Source organism: Nothobranchius furzeri, chromosome 2 (assembly GCF_043380555.1).
Source record: "Nothobranchius furzeri strain GRZ-AD chromosome 2, NfurGRZ-RIMD1, whole genome shotgun sequence".
Taxonomy (NCBI): Eukaryota; Metazoa; Chordata; class Actinopteri; order Cyprinodontiformes; family Nothobranchiidae; genus Nothobranchius; species Nothobranchius furzeri.
In genome coordinates this window covers 5,108,671-5,134,140 of record NC_091742.1, presented here as the reverse complement: position 1 = coordinate 5,134,140, position 25,470 = coordinate 5,108,671, and the positions used below count along the sequence as shown (strand labels likewise).

The 25,470-nt window shown below is 44.4% G+C and overlaps 1 protein-coding gene across 7 annotated transcripts in view; it reads right to left on the bottom strand.

Moving 5' to 3' along the window:
* The window catches only part of nhsl1b (NHS-like 1b), a 115,119-nt gene that overhangs the window by 1,415 nt on the left and 88,234 nt on the right, over positions 1-25,470 (bottom strand). For 5 of the 7 annotated variants that reach the window (XM_015947326.3, XM_015947329.3, XM_015947327.3 and 2 more), the window contains exons 2-7: positions 16,907-17,059; positions 11,462-11,589; positions 10,005-10,209; positions 6,440-6,571; positions 1,902-5,114; positions 1,090-1,207 (exon numbers count right to left, since the gene is read on the bottom strand). In XM_015947326.3, the coding sequence (XP_015802812.3) occupies positions 1,090-1,207; positions 1,902-5,114; positions 6,440-6,571; positions 10,005-10,209; positions 11,462-11,589; positions 16,907-17,059 (3,949 nt within the window). Of the gene's footprint in view, positions 1-1,089; positions 1,208-1,901; positions 5,115-6,439; positions 6,572-10,004; positions 10,210-11,461; positions 11,590-16,906; positions 17,060-20,295; positions 20,502-25,470 lie in introns of those variants that run through there. The other 2 variants (XM_015947331.3, XM_015947328.3) reach the window with 2 other exon arrangements.

Genomic DNA, 25,470 nt, shown 5'->3' with positions numbered 1-25,470 from the left:
TAACCAGAGAGAGAATAAACCTCCAGCTGAAGGTCAAAACAAGAGCGAGGGCAGAAGGAAGTAAGACGCTGAAGCATGAATCTGAATCCCTTCGATTTAAGAATGCAAAAATAGGTCTGTGGCCTAAATTCCTCCTGATGTAGCGGCGTTCCCTCGTCACATTAGTATTGCATAAGAGTTTTCTCTCAGACGATAACGCGTGCACCTGACTCCAAACTCAACTGTCAGCTTTAGAGGTGAGCCCGTCTGAAATACGAGCCATCGCTCAAAGCACTCGATTGATTTCTTCCTCTAGGCTGCGTGGTGTTCGGCTTGGAGGATCTCCCTCAAGATACGTCGTGTTTACCGCTGCAGCTGTGGAGGATTTTCATTGGAGAAGGAATGACGACTAAAACTGATGCTTTTATTTTCTCAATTTGACCCCAATCTTTGCAGATAAAATATTAAAACTTCCCGTCCTTAATCTGTAAAATTATTCCACAACCCCGAGGTGTTAGAGGAGGAGGAGCAGTACCGAGATGTACCCAATCTCCACGTCTAATCAGACTTCACAAACATGTGATGCTGGCACCATAAACACATAAAAACCATGAAATTAAGCCCTGCCGTGCTCATGAGAACTCAAGACTGCCACGGCACGTGACTGAAACGCACACTGGTGGGCTTGCATGATAAATTTATGATGTCTTTGGAACACGGGAGCACGTATGCATATATGTCAGAGAGCATGAGAGTGGTGTGTGTGAGCAGAAAAAGAAGCAGGAATGGGGAGACATCTCTAGTGGCTTCTAACCCAGATTAGGACCAGAGGGTGTTGAGTAGTTCAATAATAAATGAAGCAAGTCTTTTTTTTTCTCTTCCTGCTGAGATTGAGCAACGACAACGTGACTACACGAGCACAGATGCCATCATTTGGACCGTGACTCATTCTGGCTTCTGAAATGTCGTCGCTTGTCCCTTTAAGGGACAGAAACAGAAAGGTCCACTTCGTCCCAGGCTGGTGTGGGACGCTGCTGCGTGGGTAAAGTTCTGATTAAAAGGTGGACGGGGTGACAAATGAGACACAGAATAGAAGAGTGCATAGGATACCTGTGAATGGCGGCAAAGAGGTCCTCGGTGGTTCGGGGCTGGTTTGGTGTTGGGGTCACCATGGCGTCCCCGTTGGCTGATGGGACCGGAGACGATTCAGCTAATTCAAAAACTTCACCTGAGACAGAAAGACAAGCAGTTCACTCCAACACCAGAGGACGGGACGGTCTTCTCACATTTTCTCCATCTATAGGTTCCCTCCTCCTCTCTGCTCACATCTGAGCTTCGACTGCCTGAGTCGCTGAATGCAGTCACACACTTTACACTCACCCCCACCTCCCCTCCAATACAATGCAGCCCCTCCCCCTCATCTCCCTCCAACCACAGGAAAAAAAGCATCTCCCCTAGGACACTTGCCCCCTTCCTTACCTCACAGAGGGGACGGGATGAAAAGGAAGCAGGACGGACTGAGGATGAGAGATTAAGCCGAAGATTGAGATTCAGACAAAAATGGAAACCTGGACCAACAGATGGATGATAAAGGGTTTTTGAAGAGAATGTGAGGTGAGAAAAGAGAAGGGACAGCAGCTGTGAGAGCACTCAGCATAAATAAAATCCATAAGGATGGTGGAGGAGAGTATGAGATTTCATGAGGCTGCGGCACGGCTGTCCCAGCGATAAGCTGCTGCTCTCACTCGGTTTTCACAGTTTTAAATCTTTAAAGGCTTCTGGAATCAAGTTGAGCTCCTTCACTTTGGAGGAAAAAACTAATTTCACAGCCGTTTAAGGAGCTGTACACGTGTGTCTGGACCTACCTGGAGTTCTGATCTAAACGGTTTAGTTTAAAATCTTAAACGATCAGCCTGTCTCACCTGTCTCGTCCTCCTTGGAGCTGATGGACCCTGTGGTGCTGCTCAATCCATCTTCCTCCTCCTCCTCATAAACATCTCCATTAGGATAAAGTTTGTGGTCAGGACTTGTCTCCTGGCTTGGAGCACTGACACAGGACTCCTGAAAGTCAACAAATGTCTCTCTCTCATCAGCCGACAGCTCTGAACTCTCTGGAGTGTCCTCCACTTCCTCCTCCGCCGTTTGTCTCTGCACTGCGTCCACTTGGTCTTCTGTCGTTGGACTGCCCTCATACCGAGGTGGGGCATGTTCGTCGACTGGTTGGGGGTTAAACGGTGGGGCAAAAGACAGTTGGGGTTTTTTGGAGACAGCTGGAGGTTTCTGTTTGACGGGAGAGCTTTCACAGCTCCGAGGAAGACTGGACAGAGATTCCTCCTCATCTTGTTTTGCATTTAAAACACAGAATCTCTGGTCCTCCGTTTTGCTGTAGATGACAGCACCATCTGGTGTTTCGTCTATGACACTGCAGTCCAGGGACAACTCCTCCAGAAGTTTTGACACAGGGGACGGTGAGGATTTACGTAAATCATCCTCTGAAGAGCCGTTCAACAGAGTCAGGGTGTAGGATGACTCTTTGGCGTGGGGATCCACACTACGAAGGGTTTCCTGAGCTTGGATGTTTTCTGATTCGTCACTGATCTCCTTTTCTGGTCGTCTGACCGAACGGAGCTGAACACTCTGCAGGGCAAACGGAGTAATCAGGGGCTTAAGTGGCTTTGTGGGGCTGTCTGACAGATCCGGTTTAGGAGCAACCTTCGTCGCCTTCTTAGGGGAGAAGGATGTTGGGATGAGAAGAGGCAGGGGAGGAGGTGGAGGTGGGCCCATGGAGGAGAGAGGAGGAGGAGGAGGAGAGGGCGGACTGAAGCTCCCATTGAAGGAAGAACTGGTGTGGATCAGCATGTCTGGGGAAGGAGGAGGGGGGAATTCTGAGGAGGTGGAGCAAGCGAGGAGGGGGCCCAGGGAGGAACCCTCAGGGGTGTTTATGAGCGGGGGAGGAAGTGGTGGCGGAGAGGGGGGATCTGCAGCACAACTTGGTGGCAGAGGCGGAGGGAAGGGTGGGGGTGGGCTGAGAGGGGTGTTGGGAGCTGAGGAAGTGAGCAGCACGGGTGGAGGAGGACCAGAGCTCTTCAGTGAGTCTGAAGTGTTGGAGGAAAGAGAAGTAGAGGATGAGGAGACAGAAACCGAGGAGAGGAGAGAAGACTTCCTCTCTGGCACTTTGGGTCTGTGCCGGCTGCCCGAGGGGGACATGGACCTGATGAAGGCAGGGACGGGGGTTCCAGCTGTGGGGGTGTTGGACTGGCTGGAGTAGCCACTGGATGGGGAGGTGAGCCTGTGCACCCTGTCTGGTGAGGAGCTCGTAGGTTTGACCTTCCCCGACCCCCCTCCCTCCTGGTCTGGGGCTCCCTGAGCCTGATTGGTGTGAATCTCTCCTCCATTCTGTAACGTTCCTGGATGACCCCCAGCCGCCACGTTTTCTGCACCGTGGGTTGGAGTCTGCACATTCTGGTCTCCGTGGTTACGGGGGTAGTCTGTGTAGTAGCCCCAGGAGTCGGCGTAGTCGGAGCGCAGGCTGCTGGTGTCGCTGTGGGCTGGAGTCACATGGCATAACGAGTACACACTAGAAACGCCGCCGTTGGCTGCGAGTGACGCCGCAGAGCTGCACACACTGATGCTGCTTTGGCTGCGTGCACGCAGAACCCAGGGGTCGTCGTAGTCGCTGCTTGGACTGTTGGAAGGTGAAGATGGTGAAGCGCCTTTTCCCTTGCCTCCTCTCAGCCCCATCTGTAAGCTCTGCTGCAAGCTGGCAATAAGAGTTTCATTCAGTGTGCTGCTGTTTGGATCCCGGGCGCCGCCGAGGGCGCTGACGCCTCCGAGTGGCTTCTTCGTAGCAGGTTTGCGTCTGAGAGAATCTGTGCGAGCTGGGGGAGGAGGCGGCTTCTTAGTCTTGCGAAGGGAGATGCTGCGGGACAGAGAGCGGTCGCTGTAGAGGCTTCCAGAGTCCTCCTGGTTGGCCAGCTCACGGCACTCATACATGCTGTGTCTAGTGGCCCGTCCAGCTGCTACCCCATGTCCGCTACCATGACTCCGAGAGCGCAGGCCAGAGTCCAAGTGCATGGAGGTGTAGTAGCCATCATTGTCCTGGGAGTAGAGGGAGCTGGAGTCGGTTGTGGTCCTGGAGGAGTGGTCCAGGCTGCTATAGAGCTGGTTGATGGGAGTGGAGCAGCTGGAGGTCAGAGTGCGGTGTGAAGCCACAATGTTCTCTGGTGCGTCATAGATCCACTGTTCCTCTGGTGGACAGGATGGAGGGGTGGGGGCCAGGGTGCTGTGGCTGTGGAGGCTGCTGTCTGAGTGACCAGACTCGCTAGCGGGCCCTGATCCTGTCGGCCCCCCCTCCTGAGGTGCGTGTTTAGGGGTTGAAGTAGCCAAAGCTGGGCAGGTGGAACTGTGGGAAAAAGCAGTTGGGCTGGAGGTCAGGTGGTTGGTGCTGGTGGAGGAGGCCACGCTGGGTGGTCGGGCTGTACTGTGAGCCGAGACAGATGACTGAAGTAATTGACTGGACATGTTCAGAGTCATGACCTCGGTGGAGCAGGAGAGGGTGGCGTTGGGAATGTAAGAAGTGGAATACGCAGCATGAGGGGACACCACGCATGCTGTACTGTCACCCCACTCATTGGACTGGGTCCCCCTCACCTCCTGAGACTTCGGTCTGGGCAACAAGTTTGTCCTTGGAGCGTTCCTCATGTGCACCACCGTGTTGTCTACCTGAAGCTTCCCAATCTGCCTCTGAGGCTGATCCTCTGACTTGATGGGTGTGCTGGTATAGATGGGATCAGCGCTGAGGGACACCCTGGCGCCCTGTCGGGGCAGACTGTGAAAACGAGAAGGGTCTCCGTTGAACTGCGGCAGCATCAGGACACCAGAGCTGTCACAGCTGGAGATGGAGATCGTTCCCGTTGAGGAGGAAGCAGATAACCCGGCCATCTGAGCGGCGATCCCCTGCCCCCTCTGTGCTCGAATCCTTCTCACAGACGGAGGAACGACCTTCACCTCCTCCGTCTGGCAGCTCACGTCAGAATGTCGGAGTGTTGAGTTCACGCTCCCAACTCGGCCCAGAGTAGAGTACTGCCCGGGGATGAACATGGACTGTGGCCGAAGCTCTCCTCCTCGCGCTTTGGCTGCGGCGAAAGAAACAGAAGATAAAATACATCAATAACTTCTTCAACATCGAAGCCTCGCACTCTGCTGACCGCTCTGTCAGATAAACTGTGGTGATTGAACAGGTTTGTTGTAGCCCTGTCGTTAGTGCTAATGCCGCCTGGTTTTCTTCATTAGGTGGAAATGACACGAGGGGAAGCAGATACGAGAAACACTCCACTCTGCTTCCCCTCTGAACCTCGTTCTAGCTCCAGTAAAGCGAATTATGTCTGAGACAGGCCGCTGGTGAAGCATGTGGCAGCAAACACATCAACGATGCTAACACAATGACACGGTACACACACACACCAAACACACACAAATGCATAAGTTACAAAGATACACACTGACCATAACAGCTGCTGCACCTTCTAGAGAACAGGTGTACAAATAGAGGATGTCTAACGTCTTCCCTGATGACGCTCATATCCCAAAACAAACACACCTTCAGCGTCCTTTTCTTCCTCCCCCATCACTAAACCACACATGCAACCTCTCTCTCTCTCTCCTCTGCTAAAAACCAGACTGACAGCTCGCCTGCTGCTGCAACCGAGATAGATTAAGCTGCAGGTCTTCGTTGCAGACAGCTGTAGTGTGTGTGTGTGTGTGTGTGTGTGTAGCGCTGGGACAATTACCCAGCTGCAACAGTCATCACAGTCAGGCGCTGAAGTCAACAGATCCACAACCAGACTTTAAAGCGGTTTTCTTATCGCTCTGTGGGATCCCTGTGACCTCACAGAGAAACGAGATGTTCTCCTGGGAAAGCGGTGACCGTGTGATGTGTAAATAAACAGTCAGGGTGCGCCGTCAGAGCATGCCAGCCTAACACCTGATTCTGATGAGTAACTACGGTTAGGGAACCTCTGAACCTTCATTTTTAAAATGAAGTATCTAAAACAGGGACACATGATGAATGCAACTTGTCACATCCAAGCAGGTGAGACAAATAAACAAGTGATATGTTGAAAAGAGAACTTACAGTTCTACAAAACTATTGTACGAGAAGAACTAAAACCAGAAACTCAAGGAAAGGAATTCATAACTGGTTCTTGGCAACGACTGTGGTTGAACTGGGCGGAGGAGAGCAAATGAGGACGATGAAATCAGCAGAAAACAGCTGCAAGGCATTGATCCAACACTGAGCTCACACGTGAGGTCTGACTCTTGGAATAATGCAAAATAGGGCTTTGTGTGTTTGATAAACAGGAAAGAAGGTTGTGATGGACAGAGTGAAGTATGTTCATGCAGAGTTGCAGTTCAGGTCTGTAGACAGCAGAGGGCAACATGGAGCTCCAGTCATCCATACCTAGCTCCTGGTTGATGTTGTCAGGCAGCCCTGTAATTGTCTTTCTGCGTTTGACCTTCTTGGGCCGGCGAGACACGGTGTCAGTGTTAATGAGGGAGCGCCGGATGCTTGCCTGGCGGTCAAACACTGCCCCTGGTGGCCGGGAGGGCGACAGCAGGCGGACAAACAGGCAAACAGCAGTCGGTTAGTCAGAAGGAACAAACTCAACGACATGCAGAGGGTTTTAAAAAAAGTTAAACATGCAACGTTAACAGGTGAGGGAACACGAAGGTGAGTTTAAACAGGATACAAGAAACATTTCTTCACCCGTCCACCTTCCCCATGGCTAACTGTTTTAGCTAATAGTCTTAGATGCACTTGTTCGGGTTTTGAACAAAAGTAGAGAAAACTTTAATATTGATGCATCAGAATTTTTTTTAGTTTAAAGCACAAATCTGCTCAGAACCTCAAGTGCAAAATAAGACCAGCAAATTATATTTGCACAGTTTACGAACAGATCAGCTAAAGGTAAACAGGGCTTATGCCATGGGAGTATCATTTGAGGGTTGGTATAAGTTAACATTAAAGGTGCATTATGTAAGAATGACGTAAAAATGACATCCTGTGGCCAAATGTGGTTACTGCAATCACTCTCTCACTTCTGTTCCATGAGTGTCATGGCTGTTGCCAGTTACGGATCAGCATCAGAAGATTCTAGATGACAAGCAAAGACCAGTCATACACAGTAAGTAGATAACTAACTAAATACATTGTCATATCTGGTGCTAGCACTCTTTGATGTTTTTGGTAGGGAGTACTTACTACATTTATTTGCCTCCGGAATAGAGTAAGTGTTTTTACCCTCTTGCTGTTTGTGCTCTGAACGACTCGTTTAAGGAAGTAAAACACCATTATTCACTTCACACATACTGCAATATTGAGTTGTTGGTAATTGAAAAAATAGCTTGAGACGTTTTTAGAGCAGACTATTTGTTGTTAATTCACCATTAGCATTGTTAGCTCAACGTTAGCCTCTAGCCTTCTTTACCCGATATTAGAATAAAGCAAAAAGATGTCGTGGCTTCTTATGGGCTCGACACACGGGAGGCGACAAACGACCGCGATCAGCGAAATTTGTCGCTGTCGCTTTTATTACCTGACACACGGGAGGCGATCCGCGGCAGCGGCCAGCGGAAAAGCCGTCTACGAGTTCTGTTCCATTGCGAAATCGAAACTTCCGTTGTTTAGTTTGGCTGTGTCAGGTTGGAGGGAATTAAGGTTGTTTAAGCGGTTCAGAGTTAAAAAAAAATGGTAGATATGATGTTTCACAAGGTGCTGCTAGAGTTATGTGAAATCTTACTTCTGATTTTACTATAAAACATAATAATAATCAACTTCTCCTTCATGTTTGCTCGGAGATGTACGGAGCATCCTGTCCGCTCATTGGTCAGTGAATGAAACCTCCGTTGACTGGTCCTCGTCCGAGCGACAGCGATGAAAAGTTGAAAATGTTTCAACTTTCTGGGATCGCGTCGCTGGGTCGTACGTGCACGACACGTGCACGAGTGCAAACTTTCACACGCACGTTTTTCGCGTTTCGCTCAGTAGGAGAGAGACCCGCGATTATCGCTTTGTCGCGCATGTCTCATTGAAAATGAATGGAGGAGAGGCGATGTCGCCTCCCGTGTGTCGAGCCCATTAGGGGTACAAGAAATAACTTTTGGGTCATTTGTCACTGGCTTTGGTTCTTTAAACAACTCTGAAGCTTTTTGATGGCCGTAGCCGTGTTACAATGGCTGACTCTGCAGTATTAGCTTGCAAGAGACATGGCAACCCCACACTCACTGATGGTTAACAGCTATGCCCCTTCTTTTATTTTGAAAGTAAAAAAGAATGAAATATGTTTCAGTATAACCTTCCTTCCAACATGACTGAAACATTAGACTGTTTTGAGATTATTTCACTGTAGAAATTTTACTTTAATCTTACACACTGCACCTTTAAATTCATGAAATCACATTTATAAGCAACATATATATTTTTAAAATCGTTATTAAACGATGAATCTGATTATTCCTTATAGCTAAATTTCCCAGAATACCTTGCTTCTAAAATGGTAAAAAGTGGCATCTAATTATGGAAATTAGCATAAAACTTAAGCTTACGTTATATTTTTCCATTTTTAGGAGATTATGTTTTTCTGGTGCAAACATTTCATGTGGAGTTTCTTTTTCTTTAAATCAAAGTCTCAAGACAATTGTCTGGCTGATGGGCTACTTTTGTTTCAAATGGGGGCAACACTCATCAGAAAACATGCTTTCAATCCATAGGATGCAAAAGATGAGACAATGTGTGCTTAATCATACAAACGGAGAGTTTCAAACTATTCTCACTGTCTAGTTTCCCTTTAGGAGGAGCGATATCTTTACAAAATGCTCTTCTCTGTGCTTCCTGGTTAGCTGGTGGCAGGTCGGTGGCCTTGAGGAAGCAGAGTCTGATATGATGATCGATGGTGTCAATCACACTCCTACTCAATGGGACCGAACAGCCCCCGATCACACTGTGTCTGCAGGAGGACTCACTCAGTAACCTGAAGTGACAATGGGTGAGGTTGATGAGGTGTGTGTAGGCTCAGACCACATTAATCTCTAAGTGGTGTGTATAGGAGACGGGTGGTGAGTTAAATCAGCCTTGACATCAGTCAAAACGGTCAATGTTGCACTAGGATTTGTCAAGCATTTGCACCAATGATCTTGCTCCAAAAATAATCTCTTGGATAAATCAAAAGACTATTTTCATTTTTTAAACAGCCGGCCTAAAATGTTTCATCTATGACTGTGCATTGATCATGAATGGTGGGGAAAAGTGGACAATATGTCACGCTAACAGGGGGATTGTGCCAACACGTTTTGCTGTGTTCGCGCGTCCATCAGTCAAACAGACGCCATAAAGCCAGCGAGAAGCCCTGACCTCTGGAGAAGCTGTCAGATGAGTTTCACACACAGACACTCGTCCACACATGCATAAAAAAAGGCTGAAGGTCAGTCTCATAGAAGCATGATGAGAAGAGTATAGAGGAGGTAGGCATCCATGACTGACAGTTCTCTCAGTAGATAACTTCATACTGCTGGTTGGTCTGCACCCACCCAACCTCGTTAAAGGAAAACCTTTTTTTTTTTTACTTGTTTTTCTCATTTCACCAAATGAGTAATACTTGATAGTAATTTAAAATACTCTGCTATACTCGACCAGCCTCTGTTTTATGTGTCGGACAGTTAATTGGTGTATTTGAAAAAGGTTCAACAAAAATACTGGAGAAGGGATTAAAGTTTTGTTTTCCTGTCTTATCCATTGACTTTGGGAGACTTTGTGTCAAAATGAGGATAATAAAATTAAACGAAAAATAAAAAAATCTGAAAATGAGTGAATAATAATAATAATAATAGAATAGATGACTTTCAAAAACTACCAGGACATCTATAGCTGGCTATGCAGAAAGCTCTCAGGATGATTTAATTTTATATAACACTGATGGTTCTGTTCTCGCTGCTCCGGTTGAACATTCTTCTCTGGAGGTGTGACATACCTGTGACGTTGATGGGGACGACATCTGTGGGCACAGCTTGAGCAGCTCGCCTCATCTTCTCCTCTGGGGTCGGGAGGAGAGCGACCTTTGCCCATACCACCTGTCCATCAACCTCTGACGTGTCCCCTACTTCACCTCCTCCCTGTGGTGTCTGGGACCTCATGGAGAGCTGCGACTTGTCGTCATCCATGGATGAAGCGGACGACTAAAAGAAAAAGAAAAACTATTTAAGAGATGATCAGGAGGGAAAGACAAAAACCACATGACCTTTAGATGCTTCTGGTGCTGTGAACGTGTTTCATGACCGACGGGATCCAAATGGAAACACTCACACAAACACGCGAGCCTTCTGAGAGAACTGACTCTCTAGGATAAAAGCTAGAGAGACAGAGAGAATCACTCGAGCATTAAACTGAGCTGCCACAATAAAAGTCCTCGGTCATTAAACTGAAGGGATCAACAGACAGCGATGGTTTACTGCCGTGTCCAAGCTTTTAATCCTGCCTACAGCTAACCCATCATTTTGAGTTTTCTGAATGTTCAAATTGTTCACCTTTATCACAATTGATCCTAGAAACCTCTTTGATCGGTCCTCCCTTTTATAGTGCCACTCAGTTGAATCTTCTCAGCATTTTAAACGTGAACGGTCTTTAAAAACAGGAAGATGTTTGTTATTTCAAGAATAAGATATCTGGTATTCACCAGATATCCTCTAAAGAATACTATGGTTTCTCCTAACACACTGACTGGCCATATATGTGACATCTGAGACCAAACAAGAGTTTGTTGAAAGCAGGAATTGCTATTTTCCATAGCTGCCGTTCAACCAGGAGCCCAGTTTCCCCATTCAAAGCTGCTGTCAAACAAAGTTATACTCTGTGGCTTCAGAACAACAGGAAGCAACAGGAATGAGAGAAGAAGAGCAATAAACGACAGAACAGGGGAAGGGCAGGACTGAGACTGCAATGAGGAGGTAAGTTTGTTTTGCATGAATAACAAAACAAGAGGCAGAAACTTGTGCATCGCAAAGCTCTGGAAGACAAAGAAAACCCTAGTAAGAATTAAACACCTGCTGAGGAATTAAAAAAAGAAAAAGGCTTTTTAACTGTCCCAAGTATCTAAATAAATAAATATTTGTGTGTAAAATAATTTCTACAAACAGAAACTTCACAATCTATGAATAGAAAAATCCCGAAAATATGAACAAACATCATGAAATAAAATCAAAATCAAAACGTGTTTAATTCTAAATACTGTGTTCCACTAGGCTTCATTAGTTCCACTTTATGTTTATAAAAAAGCAACCAGTGCTTTCACTTATGACCACTAGAGGGCAGTATGGAGCTGTTTAATAAACGAAGCACCACAAAGGGAAAAAAGCACAAATAAAAACATTTTATGCACCTGAACGAAAACTAAAAGGGCTGACGATTGTGTGTGCGTTACGTTTTACACACCTTGTTGTCGTTTTCATCCTCCTCATCGTCCTGCAGGCTGCTGGTGGACTGTTTGGGGTCAGAGAAGGTCGGACCCTGAGAGTAGTACTGAGAGCTCCGGAAACCATCCTTCCTCAACTTATCACATTCTGCAAAACAAACAGAGACAACTCAGAAATCCTAACAGCTGCAGTTTTAAGAACTAAACTTAAATTATTGCTTGATGAATGAACATTGTGAACATTTTATGAATTGCAAACAAATTGTTTTGACCTCCACTTGATAAGAAATGAGCTAGACCTGCAAAAGTTTGTAATCAGCCATAAGATTATGACCAATGATACATGAACCAACAGCTTGGAGCTTTTGTCTCACTGGCGACAGACACTGATTTAGTCATCGCTGATGAAGATCAGGAAGGTCCATATGAATCTCACACATGAGGTATGTTCTACTTTATTTGGGAGTTACAGTTTACAGAAATAAACTGGCACAACCTCTGAACTTTGGAAATCTCCAGCTTCTGAATCCAATATGGTTGCCATGCACATGAAGAGCATATAGCAACGGTTGTAACAAGCTTCCCTGTCCATTTGTTTGCTACGAACACCACAGGTGGAGGAACTGTGATGAATCTATTTGGTGTGTGTAGTAAAATATGCTACAGTTTGTTTCAGTGTGTTAGCGAGTGTTCTGTCCCTTTTGGATCTTGTCACCACCTGCTGTCTTGAGGATGCGATGTGTGAATGTGCACCAAAGAGAAGTGTGTGTGCGTGCCTGTGTGTGTGTAACCAGAGGAGGTGGCATCAGTTTCAGTCTGTCATACACAGATGGCAGAACCATCCCTTTCTCAACTCCATCCTCCTCGTCAGGGGTGCTCAGCACATTGCTGCTCTGTTTCTGTATTTCTGCAACATTTTACTGGTGCATCCTGTGTTTTTTCCTTTAATGCACAATAATTAATCCACTGCACGTCTTGTGCATCTATCTTCTAGAGAAAAGCAAGTCAAGCATGTTTTTGTTAGGTATTTTTAAACAGATGAAGTTACTTTAAAAGAACGTCTTTCTGATTTGATCTGATTGGATATTGAGAATCACCATGTTATTTATTAACACACGTAAAGAAAATCCTGTTGATTTTTTTTATCTCTAGAGTTGTTAAACAAGGATCATGATCAATTCTGTATCAGAGTGCATTCATATTCCCATCAGCGCAATGCCGCAAAGAGGATGCTTTTGATGCCTTTTCATATTCATCTCATCTCCAGAGCCAACTGTGGCCCACCTCTAAGGAGAGCAACACTGATGCATGTTAAACGTGTCTGCTAATGGATTCTGATGGGACTAGCATATGAAGCTACTGTAACAACAAGGTGACAGCATGGAAGATGGGAATTAGGAAGGGTATTTATAATAAGGATGATGACAAGTGGATATGTTAAGATGATCTGTGGCACGTGATGGGGATGACTGATAATGCTGCTTGTTGCTAGGCACAACTGTATAATTAAGGGTCGTTTTTCTGAGTCACTATGTGATTGGTTGGGGGAAAAAAAGTCGGTCGCATCTTACTATATTTTATTTAGTCTTCAAAGTACTTCTAAAATATCTTGACTATCCAAAGAAATTACGCTTTAATTTCAGTACCACAACAGCAACATTTTTAGGTTTAAATAAAGACTTTTGAGACCTCTGCAGAATCCTGAAACAAGGTGCAACACAGCCTAATTCAGAGCAAATTAAAGTTAGTACACAGCAGTGAGTCATATTCCCTCAAAAATACTTTTATAATAAAATATGTTACAGGTATGCAGCTTAAAGAGCAAGTCACCCCCTACCAGATTCTTACTCAACTCCCACTTCCTGTTTGAAAAATGCAACAAATGCTGTTGCCTAGCAGACCGAGAGGGCAGAGCCGCTAACAAATACACACACACAGGCTCACAACAACATTGTGACATCATATGGTACCAGCTAACGTTCTGGGGTACCTCTAAGCCAATAAAGAAGGCAGATTTAAATTCAAATGCAGTGCAGAGTTTTTACCTGACAACGGCACAACACTGACGGTTTTAGGCAGAAAATTAAAATTTTACCTAAAATGCACTAAAGTGCAAAACTATTGACTACACGTGTCTGCAGCACGATTAGACACACATTTATATAGTTTATCAGAAAAAGTAAGTTGGTTTGGGGGTGACTTGCTCTTTAAGTGGATGCTATTGTGTAGCTGCCATTGAAAAACCAGCCTTACAAAACCATTATTCACTCCACTAATTAAACCCTGGAATGACATTGGTGTTACCATTGTGTGACCTTCATGACATCAAAAAGTTTCACTGCAACTCCCACCAGCTAAAATAGACTCCAGCTAATGCCCATGATGTTTAAAGCTACCATTGTATAATTGGAAAACAACTTAGCTTAAAAACAATTTATCATGCCTCTCAACAACATTCTAACACAGCTATGAATTAAAATAAATAAAAACATTACGAAAGTGGTTCTCTCGCATTTGTCTAACAACTTCCACCAATAACACGTTTTGGACAGAAAGCAACTACCGGACCATCCGGTTGTCAATCTTGCTGAACCGCCGCACTTTCCTGGGTCTTCCATAAATTACACACTTGTGTATTTAGCAACAGAACACCACAGGTGTGAGAGGTTCTCTGCTCAATAATATCAGAGAAGGAGAAACAGCTGGCTGCTACCATTTAAACCAGGGCTATTCAATTCCTGCACGTTTTGGTTTTAACTCTGCTTCAACACACCCGATTTCAATCAGCAGGTGATTAACAGGCTTCTGCAGGGCCTGATCAGCTGCTGCACAGGTGGTTCAACCACCAAATCTAGTGTGTTGGACTAGAGAAACCACAAAGCCATGCTGGATAGCCCTGATTTAAACTTTAGGACAAACTACCAGAGTCCCACAAAGAAAGAAAAAATCATTTGAAGTCATGAACAACAAGAGACGTTTGGACCTAGAAAATGGCGACTGGTGTTTAGCAGTTTCCTCTGGCATCGCAGGTTTCCGGATCCGCTAGATGAGTCTTTTTAGAGTTCAATGTCAACCATAAAAAAATAAATTGATCAAATTTGATCAATGTGAACCATCGACATATAAATATTGGACAATGGGTTTCCATAGACTCCAATAACACGTTTTTGAGCCTAAATGGGAGGTGGCCACCACCGCCATTTTGACCGTGTCACAGGTTCCGTCAAGCCCAGACAATTCCACAAAAGGGAAGAGAGGTGGAGCTGAGGGTGGGGCTGTAAGGCTGGGATCAACTGATGACACCCGGTGGAACTAGCTACAAGCTAACCTGAAGCTAACCCAAAGCTAACGCGGAGGTGGGAGCTAAGCTAACGGAGGTAGCAACCTAGCTACAACCGGAGTTAACTGTGCACAACACCAAAGCTTCTGAGTCAGAGATACGCCGGGCTGACCGCTGGGTAAAACCGGGTGGAACACAGAGGTCTCCCGAGAGCTCCACAAGCCGGCAGCCGCACAGCAGACAAGCGCCACTGTGATCGGAGATGCGCAGAGCTGCCGCTGGGGAGAACCGGGTGGAAAGGTTTCCATCCCAGAGCTCCACAAGCCGGCAGCCCGCGCAGCAGACAGAAGCCGCGATCAGACAGAGACGCACCGAGCTGCGGGGAGGGGAGAACCGGGTGGAAAACATCGGTCTCCCGAGAGCTCCACAAGCCGATAGTCGGAACCCAGCTCCACCAACATGTTATATTTCAACCCATTTTCTAAAGTGCAGCATGATGTTAAATGCACTGGGTTTTACCCTATTACATTTAAATTTCATGGTTAAACAGTACATGTTAAAATCTAAGCTCAGCTCGGCAGTGACCTAAAATACATAAATATAATTTTACTTACCGAAAAAAAATGAAGTGGAGACTCCTTGGATGCTCTGTTAGTGCAATTAATGCCACAGCAAGTCATTTTGTCCAACAATTGCACAAATAATATCCAAAAAGAACGCACAAACGCTACAACTACTGGTCTAATTTCAGAGACTGAAAATGACCGAACAGTTTTCAGGCGAGGCCGAGGCTCTACTGAGGCCTATCCCCGGAGCTAGCTCTGTGGTCACGTGGGTCTGATGCTCATTAATTATACAGAATTTTAAACTTTTAATAAACTTAAACAGAAGAGTGAGAGAAAAAAATTTCTGCTGTGAAATTGGTATTTTTAACATTGGAGTCAATGAGGATTTGCTCGCTTCGGACACCAGCCCCTAGTGGATGAAGGTGGAACTGCAATTTTTGGTACTTCCGCGTTGGACTCAATTTTTCACCCGCATTGTGGGGGCTTGGTGTGAACAAATACTGTATGAGACTTGGGCTTAGAAAACAAATAAAGAAAATTCTTTAAGCTACAAAAACCCTTTTTGCATAGGTGTACTATTTAACACCAAAAACTCACTCAGTCCACTGTTGTGTGTGTGTGTGTGTGTGTATATACACACATAATTTATATATAAAAATAAAACAATTATGACCATCAGTCTCCCTTAATTTTCATAAGTGGATGCGCAAATAGACACAACAGGCACTCTCGTTACACACCTGTTGTCCTTTCAGTTAGGACACCTGGGGGGGGGGGGGGGGGGGGAACGACGACTGACAACCGGTGTCAGGCTGGAGAGGGGGTGGTGGATTAATCTCACCTCCTGGATGGGTTTTGTCTTTTTATGTCTTGCAGCATCAATATTTCAGAAAGTAATTTCTAATAGCAACAGTCAAACAAGTGTGTGTGTGTGTTGTGAACAAACAGAGCATCACGTTACAACTCCCTGTTCCCCATTTGTTCCGTTCTCCCACCATTAACTGGTTTTTATCTGTTGCCACACAAGGACAGTCTAGAGTTGAAATGTCAACCATTTACAGTGGACACACACACACACACACACACACACACACACACACACACACACACACACACACACACATTTCTAATCCCACCACACAAACAAAAAGATGATCTCACTCTTTTGTGTTGTTGGCTAAACATAAATGATGCATTCGTACATTTTACCATGTTGACCAAAAACACGACATGGTGGTGTCTTTACTGTGAATCCATGAGAAATGCATCAAAGTGCATTAACTGATATTAGAGTGAAACATTTAAAAACTGAAACCCTTTTCAGGTTTATACTTTTGAGTTTAAGCTGCTTCAAAAGCAGCTGGAGTCCCTAAATTTTAACTCATGTTTTGTGTTCTATTTTCTTCTTTAGTTTCTGGATTTTTATCCCAAAAATCCAGAAACTAAAGAAGAAAATAGTTTCTACTAAAGATGATTCTGTAGGAGCTCTTACGTCATTTCCGTTTATTCTTTAGCTCACATCTTAGTCAACAGGACTAGAATTAGATTAGCTAAAATCCAAAAGTTGTCTTTACACGACTACATGAACTCTAAAGGGGTCCAAATGAAGGGATCTTTACCTCGGAGTGCGGTCTTGAGGTTGACTTTGGCCTGGCGATGGAGATCCTCTACGCAGGGTGGCCTGCTGCCTGGTAGAAAGACATTCTCCTGCTGATGCCATGGAGCTGTGTAGTGAACCGTCCACTTGCTCTCCTCGTCCAGGTTAGACACAGCTGCAGAGACACAACAAGCGATAAGGAATGCTGTTCGAGTCGGGCGCTGGGACGTGACCCAATTAGATGTTACACTGACAAAACCGAAATCGTGTCGTGAAAATTTTACGATAAGTTTGTTTACACGCACAGAGGAAGAGGAAGGGGCGGAAGATTGAGGTGTTTTGTAAAAAGGTGCCAGTTTCTACACCATCAATACGACGCTTATGTGAGAAGTCCCTAGCCTAGTGAACTAGACCAAATTCTTGCTTTGCAAAGTTTGGTCTAGGCATGCTCCATTGGAACCTCAGCAGCTCCTACCAGGACTCTGGCTAGCCAATCACAGCTCTCTAGAGGGGTTTCAAACACATAAAGAGCTGTGATTGGTCCATAATGGTGGGCCAATCCTAGTGCTCTATCTGCTTAGTGAACAAATCACAGAGCGTTATCCGCTTTGTGGGCCAATCAGGGCACTCTATATGCCTGGTGGGTGGGATGATGCAACAGAGTGAAACAAGAGTATGTCACATTCATTGTCCAGTAGCATGCGGAGATCATTTGAAAGACAACGGTAGAACCCGCCCCACAACCGAGAGCCGTCAATGGAGCGTGGCCAGACTAAATAATACATTTATTTAGTCTGGCTTGCCAGGCTAAGAAGTCCCACCATCAGTGGGCCACACAGGGGAAAACGGGGGAGGAAAGGTGACCTGATCTAAAATTCGGCTCAAAAATCCACACAAAGTCCTGGAAACTCAAACCAAGCAAGCTGTTTATTAACAACGCTCCTCATAAATGAACCACACAGCACCCAAACACAGGCTTCTTCAACTGTCTGGGAAGTAAATACACACTTCATCTCCAACTGAATCGACCAAATGCCACAATCACAACCTTGGGCTTACCAAGAGTGTGCAACCAGGCTAAAGTGGGCGATCGAGGAAGCAGAATTAACTCCATTTTAGCATCCAAATTTAAGTCTGCACCACGGTTGGCGTTGTCTCACGACCATCGCAGCACGTCCGTCTGACTGGGAGAGGCAGCAGTCTCAGACATTCAGGAGGAAGGGGGACGGATCACAGCAGTGGATGGAGGAGTGTTCTCTCCTCTCTCACAGGTGTAAATGTGTGTGTGTTGAGGGTGGATGAAGGAAGGGGGTCTGCAGCTGCGAATGGGTCGTTAGAAAAACGTGCAACTGCTTTGATATGCTGGGCTAAGGTGTGCTACCAAAGTGTGGGCCAAGTTCATTCTGCATCTAAATGCCTCCGTGGCTCATTCATAAACACCAAGTTCGTTGTGGTTCCTTTATTTCTTCTCCCACCTACAAAGAAACACATCTGTTGCATGAAGAGTCCTGCTGAAGTAAGGCACACAGACCAAGCGTCTGGGAACAAACCGGTTGTGTCAACAAGGTAAATAACCATATGGGAGGGGCCGCTGTTGCTGCCCAGATACAAAACAAATCCTTTTAACTGATTGCAGTTTTTTATTTATGACCTTATAAAAACTCAAGTGAAACATATGAGAGCTAGTGTCATCAGACTATCCGATAAGATCATTAGGGGCTTAAAAAGGTGATGCCATGTGCTCACCATGATCAGCTTAATCAACTAAATTCATCTAAAGAAAATGAGGCACTTAGAGCTGGACTCAAACAGCTGATGTTTAGTTCAGATCAGAACCAAATCAGGACTCTGATCAGTTCTCCGATCCATACCCAGATCCTAAACAAGTCTGAAAGATTTCACAAGCTCACTTTACTCCACTTCTCATGCACGTTCAGAACAGGTAGCCCCCTCCCCCAACTCCTAACCATGAGCTCTGAAAAGACCAAGGACATAGGGACTGGGGACACAAAGCTGGTATTGTCCCCCCTGCATCAGTCTCCACATCAGGCTTTTCAGGGCCACAATACCCCCTAGCTCTCTCTCTCACACACACACACACACACACACACACACACACACACACACACACACACACACACACACACACACACACACACACACACACACACACACACACACACACACACACACACACACACACACACACACACACACACACACACACACACACACACACACACACACACACACACACACACACACACACACACACACACACACACACACACGTCTTTTTGAAAGTCTACTAATCCCTCTGTGCACCGACACCCCAGCTCTCCCTGAGGCTCTTCAAATATCACACAAAATAAAAAGTCTTCTAAAAAGTTTGAAGTATTATAGAAAAAGAGGTACAACCAAAAAAAAAAAAAAAAAAAAACATGGCTGGTGCACCTACCTGCACAAATCACAGCAAATGAATAGATTTTAACTGAATGGTGGTTGACATTATCTGCAGTAATCAGAAACAGGGTTTTATCCCTCACAGAACAACAAAGGAGAACAGATTCACAATTTACTCAGAGGTGTCTTTGTTCCTCAACTGAAAATGGTGTCCATACTTTACTACCTGACCACCCATTGCAGCTAAGTTTATGTTTGGACACATGGACCACAAGAGGCCCCCTCCCAGGAGCACACCGCAGGTTAAGGCTAGCTCCGCGTGGTCTGGGTGTTCAGCAGACTTGCATAATCCAGGAAGAGAAGCAAAGAAAAGTAACGATTACCAACACCTCAGACTTAACTTCAGTACACAAACACCAGCTATAAATACACCACAGAACGTCTTCACAAGCAGCTTGTCCTGCGTCAATCATTCCTGGAAGTCCTCACGTGCTGAAAACGCCCCCATTGATGGAATTACTTTAATAATAATAGTCTTAAATGATCTTCATATGTGATGCACAGGGCAAACAAAATTACACTTAAATGAAAACACAAAGGGACACATTCTAATAAAGCAGTGGATTCTACCTGGTGCTGCAGGACCATTTAGAGCTAAAAACATGTTGATGACATTTTGGACACTTGGTTACCTAGTAACGGTGCACAACACAGCACCAACCCCAGGAGAGGCAGTGGTGAAGCAGTAAAACCGCAGAAGAGCATTTTGTAGTGATAAAAACATCATTTAAAACTACTAAAGCAGGAATTGTTCATTTGTAAAAATCAAAGAGGTGCGTCGAGTTTCAAAGGAGCTATCCAGCTAATATAAATATTCAAAATGTCAACACACAGCTCAAACAGATGCAACTTACTCAGATTTATTAGAATAATTAAATTTTCTGTAGTTTTCATAAATAGCTTTAAAGTATTTTTGTTCAGTATCAAACAAAGAGAAAAATATCTCACCCTTCTTTTTGAAGAACTTAATAACGGACTTTAAAGAGGTCCCGATAAACACCATTATTCCGTTTGGGTGTAATCCTCCTGCTCAGAGAAACGAGTGCCTTGCTAAGACATAAAATCAACTAAAATCCAGATTAAATAATCAAACGAAGAGATAAAATGAAGGTGCATCAGTGAACACGCTGCTCCGCTCACATTCTCACCACACGACAGCTTAGCTGAGAAAGCATGTGAGCGTCTACTTTGCTGACAATACGTGTCTACCCTTGTGTCTCTCTACAAACACACACACACACCCCTTCATAACCACTCCTCCCGCAGGCAGTCGAGTCCTCGGAGACGCATGCACACACACACACACACACACTCACACACACACACCACAGCAGGAGGGGTATTGCACTGGCCCCTCTGTTCATCTGTTACCAAAGAGTTGACTGCCTAACCCTTCATTTCTCATCTCCAACGATACTTCAGGTCATCTTTATCTTCTTCTATGTTGCACAGCATCTTAAAATATCAAGATGACTTTATTAGATCAGACTGGTAATACGTATGCATCAACTCTTATAAACAACTCTGACACGTTGGGTGTTTTGCAGAGTATTCCCAAGAGGGCGCAGCCTGTACCTGCATACAAACTGTAATGCACACAATCCTGGTGCTGATTATGCTACATAATCGATTTTCCATCATTTTATTTATGTATCAAACAAATCAAAGCCCAGGAAAGACACACCATCTCTTTAGAGTACATGTATAGATCATTATGTCTGCACATGGCTACTGTGCTGCATAAATAAAGACCACATACAATCATGGACATAATTTTCACTTTAGAAGCGGGGGGACATGCCCCCCCCAAAAAAAAATTACGTCCATGCATACAGTCCTCCCCATTGTCCAATCTACTACCAGTCTAATCAGCATCCACTCATTCACACACCCATTAATGCAGGGCAGCTACTCCTTTTGTGACCGTATTTTATTTCAACCAACGTGGCTGCAGCCTAAAAGGGGGTGGAGGGTGTGTGTGTGTGTGTGTGTGTGTGTGTGTGTGTGTGTGTGTGCAAAAGCAGCTTGAACTAGAAGGAAAATTATTGTTGATCGTGTAGGTAAAGCCATCGTCTCCCACCCCTTCATCAGAATCTGTTGGTTTTTAGGTTACATGTAGACAAACAGCTTGAATTTGGGTTGATTTGTGCTTGAAAACGTGAACGTAATTAATATGTTTTAATGCTTTATTGGAAGAATCTTAACAGAAACCAGTTTTAGGCTTTATTAAAGGCTTAATTACAGACGATGTAAAACTATTAGTGAGCTAAACGCAACATAAATAATTAAATTATATAAATCATTCATGGTATGATCTTAAAATCTCCCTCGTTTCAGCGCTGATGTGATCAAAACTTAAAGAATTATTCTACAATGGTGTGAATTTCACAACAAAACCCAATGTTTTTGTGTGATTTATTTCTTTTGACGCAATTTACAAGATGGCAAAATAATCTTTTACTTGAACTTTAACTTACATTTTTTTGGAACCAGTAAACATAATTCCTAAATTGATCAGTGTCCACGGTTTCCTGTTAGACTTTGCATGCGTACAGTACTATTTAATTTATGCAGACACGAGCTGAAGCAGCTTGTGTTATCAGAAGGCCTATTGTTCTTTACAGAGCGTTAATGTGCACGCGTGCACAGTCTGACAGGAAGGTCGACAACTCTATTTGCAGAGGGAGTGCTTCAAATCTAGGCCACCTCTTGGATTAGGGATATCCATTCATTTGTTCGCTCACCCCAGCCAAAACATGATCAATCTTTCATCTGTTCATGCTGTAAAGCAGCATGAGGGAAATGACTGAATTAGAATAAAACTGATTATTGTGGCAGATTTTAAATGGGAATTGCACCAAAATACTTCGCTATGGTCATTTTAGCCAATAGAATATAGACAAACCTTTAAGAATACATCAAGAGATTATCTTCTAATATTATGCCTCTAATCCAGATAATTCAATATAAAAGAAACTTAAAAAAAAACGTCTCATTTCCTTGTTTTAGTCATTTTAATAGTGTGTAAAATTATAATTCTGTGCATTGAGTAATGTTTAATAATGTACAGCAGATGATCTTTCCGGAACTGCGCTGCTCTGGGTGGCTGCATGTTGGAGTAGCTCTGTTGACAATATGTAAGTTTTGTCTTTTCTTGGACAGTTTTTCTTCTAGTTTCTCAAGAAAAACGATATTTTTTGGACACTTTTCTGTTTCTGGCGCTGTGAAGCTTGGAGGACTTTTACTGCTATTATTTAGCTTTTTTCACTTTTTGAGCATTTGTTATGATGCGTAACCATGGCAACAAGCTGGTTTACAATCGGGAGCAGCTGATTAACATTGGGAAGACTGAAATAATACCTCAACTGAAGCCACAAATCCCAAATGAGCTGAAACGTAAAAAGTGAGGGTGCATAGCGGGAGCAAAATGGAGACAGAGAAAGAGGAAATTCAAACCATCTCTTCCATCAATCATAATGGGCAATGTGAGATCACTGGCCAACAAGATGGAGGAACTCCAAGCCCTTTCAAGGACTCAGCCAGAGTTTCGGCAGTTTCGGAACCGCTGGAGGAGATAATGCAAAGAAGGATTCTCCAGAGAATCAAGAAAATGATGGACAACCCTGAGCATTCTCTTCACAAGACTGTCCGACAACGGAAGAGTATCTTCAGTCAGAGGCTTCTTCAGTTTGGCTGCAACACTGACCGCTACTGGAGATCCTTCCTGCCAACAGCCATTGTAATATACAATAACTATTTGATGACTTGATTATTATTATTATTATGAGCTACTACAGCAATCAATTTCCCTCTGGGATTAATAAAGTATTTTTGAATTGAATTGAAAACAAAGAGGAGTAAAGAGGAGCTAAAGTGTTATAATTTTTAGGATTCAGTCATGAAAGTGGCAAAGTGAACAGAGAGAAAGATTGAGGAGTGTCTGCTGCTTTTCCTTCTGACTCTAGTCTCCTACCGTCTTTGTCTTCCTGGTCTTATTTTCACACCCCATTTGGATCTCCCCATCAACTTGGCAAAGGCAGCTGCACAATGTCTCTCACATACAAGCCCGTCTGGTTTTTATTTAACCAGATTGGGCCGAATTTAACCCGGTTGACTTCAGGTTTATTTCTAATATGTGATTAATCTCCAAATCAAGTGTCCCTTTCCCTTCTGTTCAGGGTTTTCTATGAAGGATCCAGCATTAGAAACAAGGCAGAGCTGCTAATGGTTCATTCCCTAGAGTCTTTATATACAGAGAAAACTAGCATAGACGTGCACCTGCATGATCTGGCGGGTTGGATTCATCTGATTGGACTTATGTAGAGGACTTAAGCCAACTGAAACCTTTCAGCTCAGTTTGATCCATTATTGATTTTCTTTTCTCTCTCATAAACCTCCTTTTTCTTCCTCTTTGCTTTACTTTTAAACCTGTGCTCACTCTTGATAATGTGCATCCAAATATAAAAACAGCTTTACAGAAACAGATGAGAATGTTCTTAAAGCGATGCAATTGTCCCCCACCTCTTCTAAAATTTCATTCCTACGTCTCGGATAAGGAAAACAACTAAATGCCTGTGTAGTAACCAGATCACTCTGGTCTTCTCTGCTAAAACGCGAGACATAAATAATAAATCAGCTATGACAGAAGGAGAGAGTCATTATGTTCTGATCAAGGCAGGGGAGGTGAAGAAGAAGAAAATATCATTTCTATAGCGCCTCTCAAGATAAAAATCACGAGGCGCTTCACAAAAACAAAAAATGTAAAAATATAAAAAAGCATTTAGAAAATGTTTAAAAATATATTTAAAATGAGCAAAAATAGACAATTGTGATTTAAAAAATGTTAAGACAGTGAATAGGAAAGAGAAATCAGTGGATCCTGAGGAAGGTGGAGTAGGTGGGGAGAGCAGAATAAAGAGAGAGTGGTGGAGAAGGTCATACCAATGCCAGCTTGAACAAGTGAGTCTTCAGCTGCTTTTTAAAGGAGTCCTCTGATCTCAGGCTCAGGGGGAGAGAGTTTCAGAGTCTGGGGGCCACAGCAGCAAATGATCTGTCACCTTTGGTCTTTAGCCTGGTGCTGCACAACCAGTAGGCTTTAGTCACTGGACCTTAGGGACCTGCTGGGGGTGTAGGGACTAAGAAGATCACCAATGTAAGATGGTGCTTGTCCATGTAAGGCCCTATAGACCAGAACCAGGATCTTGAAATGAACCCTGAAGTTGACTGGCAGCCAGTGAAGCTGGAGGAGAAGCGGGGTGATGTGGGTGTGTTTGGAGGACTTGGTCAGAAGCTGAGCACAGGCATTCTGAACCACCTGTAGACGGTTCAGGGAGGTTCTGCTCAGACACGTGAAAAGAGAGTTACAGTAGTCTAAGCGTGAGGAGATGAAGGTGTGGAGAACTGTCTCAAGTTCAGAGCGGGACAGAATGGTTCCTGAGATGGAAGAAGGAAGAGCCAACAAGAGAACTGACATGAGAATCCAGGGTGAGAGCTGGGTCAAAGGTCATGCCAAGATTCCTGACAGAAGGTTTGGTGTGAGAAGCAAGCTGACCAAGAGAGTCTCTGACTTTGGGAACCAGCTTGTCTGGGGCACAGATGAGGATCTCAGTCTTATCTTCATTCAGCTGTAGAAAGCTCCCAGCCATCCAAACTCCAGGTGAAACTGTACATGTTCTATGAAGAACCACTGTCCAATATCTCTCTTCGTGAAAAAGAAAATTGACTAAAAGATGAGCAGAACTGCAAAATGTGGGGAACATTCCTTGAATAGTTCAGCCCAAAGCACAAATCAGGGCACCCTGCAGGGGCATAACACATCTGGCAAGGAGATCTTCAGGTCCTTTTAGGGGACTGTCATCAATTTTCCTTGAAAAAACATGTCATATTAGATTCCTATCTATGGTTTCTTTAGGTCAAGCATGACGGCTGTATCAAAGACCTGAGAGGGAGTTTTATACATTCTTCCCGATAACATTTTCAAAATGATAACATTTTATACAAACAAAAATAAAATCTGATGAACCTATTTTGTGAGTATTTTTCCCAGTTGGCATTCAGTACATTTTCTGTTTAAAATTTGAGTGAGTACGCCTGGATCTTGTTGCGTTAGTGTTTCAATCTATT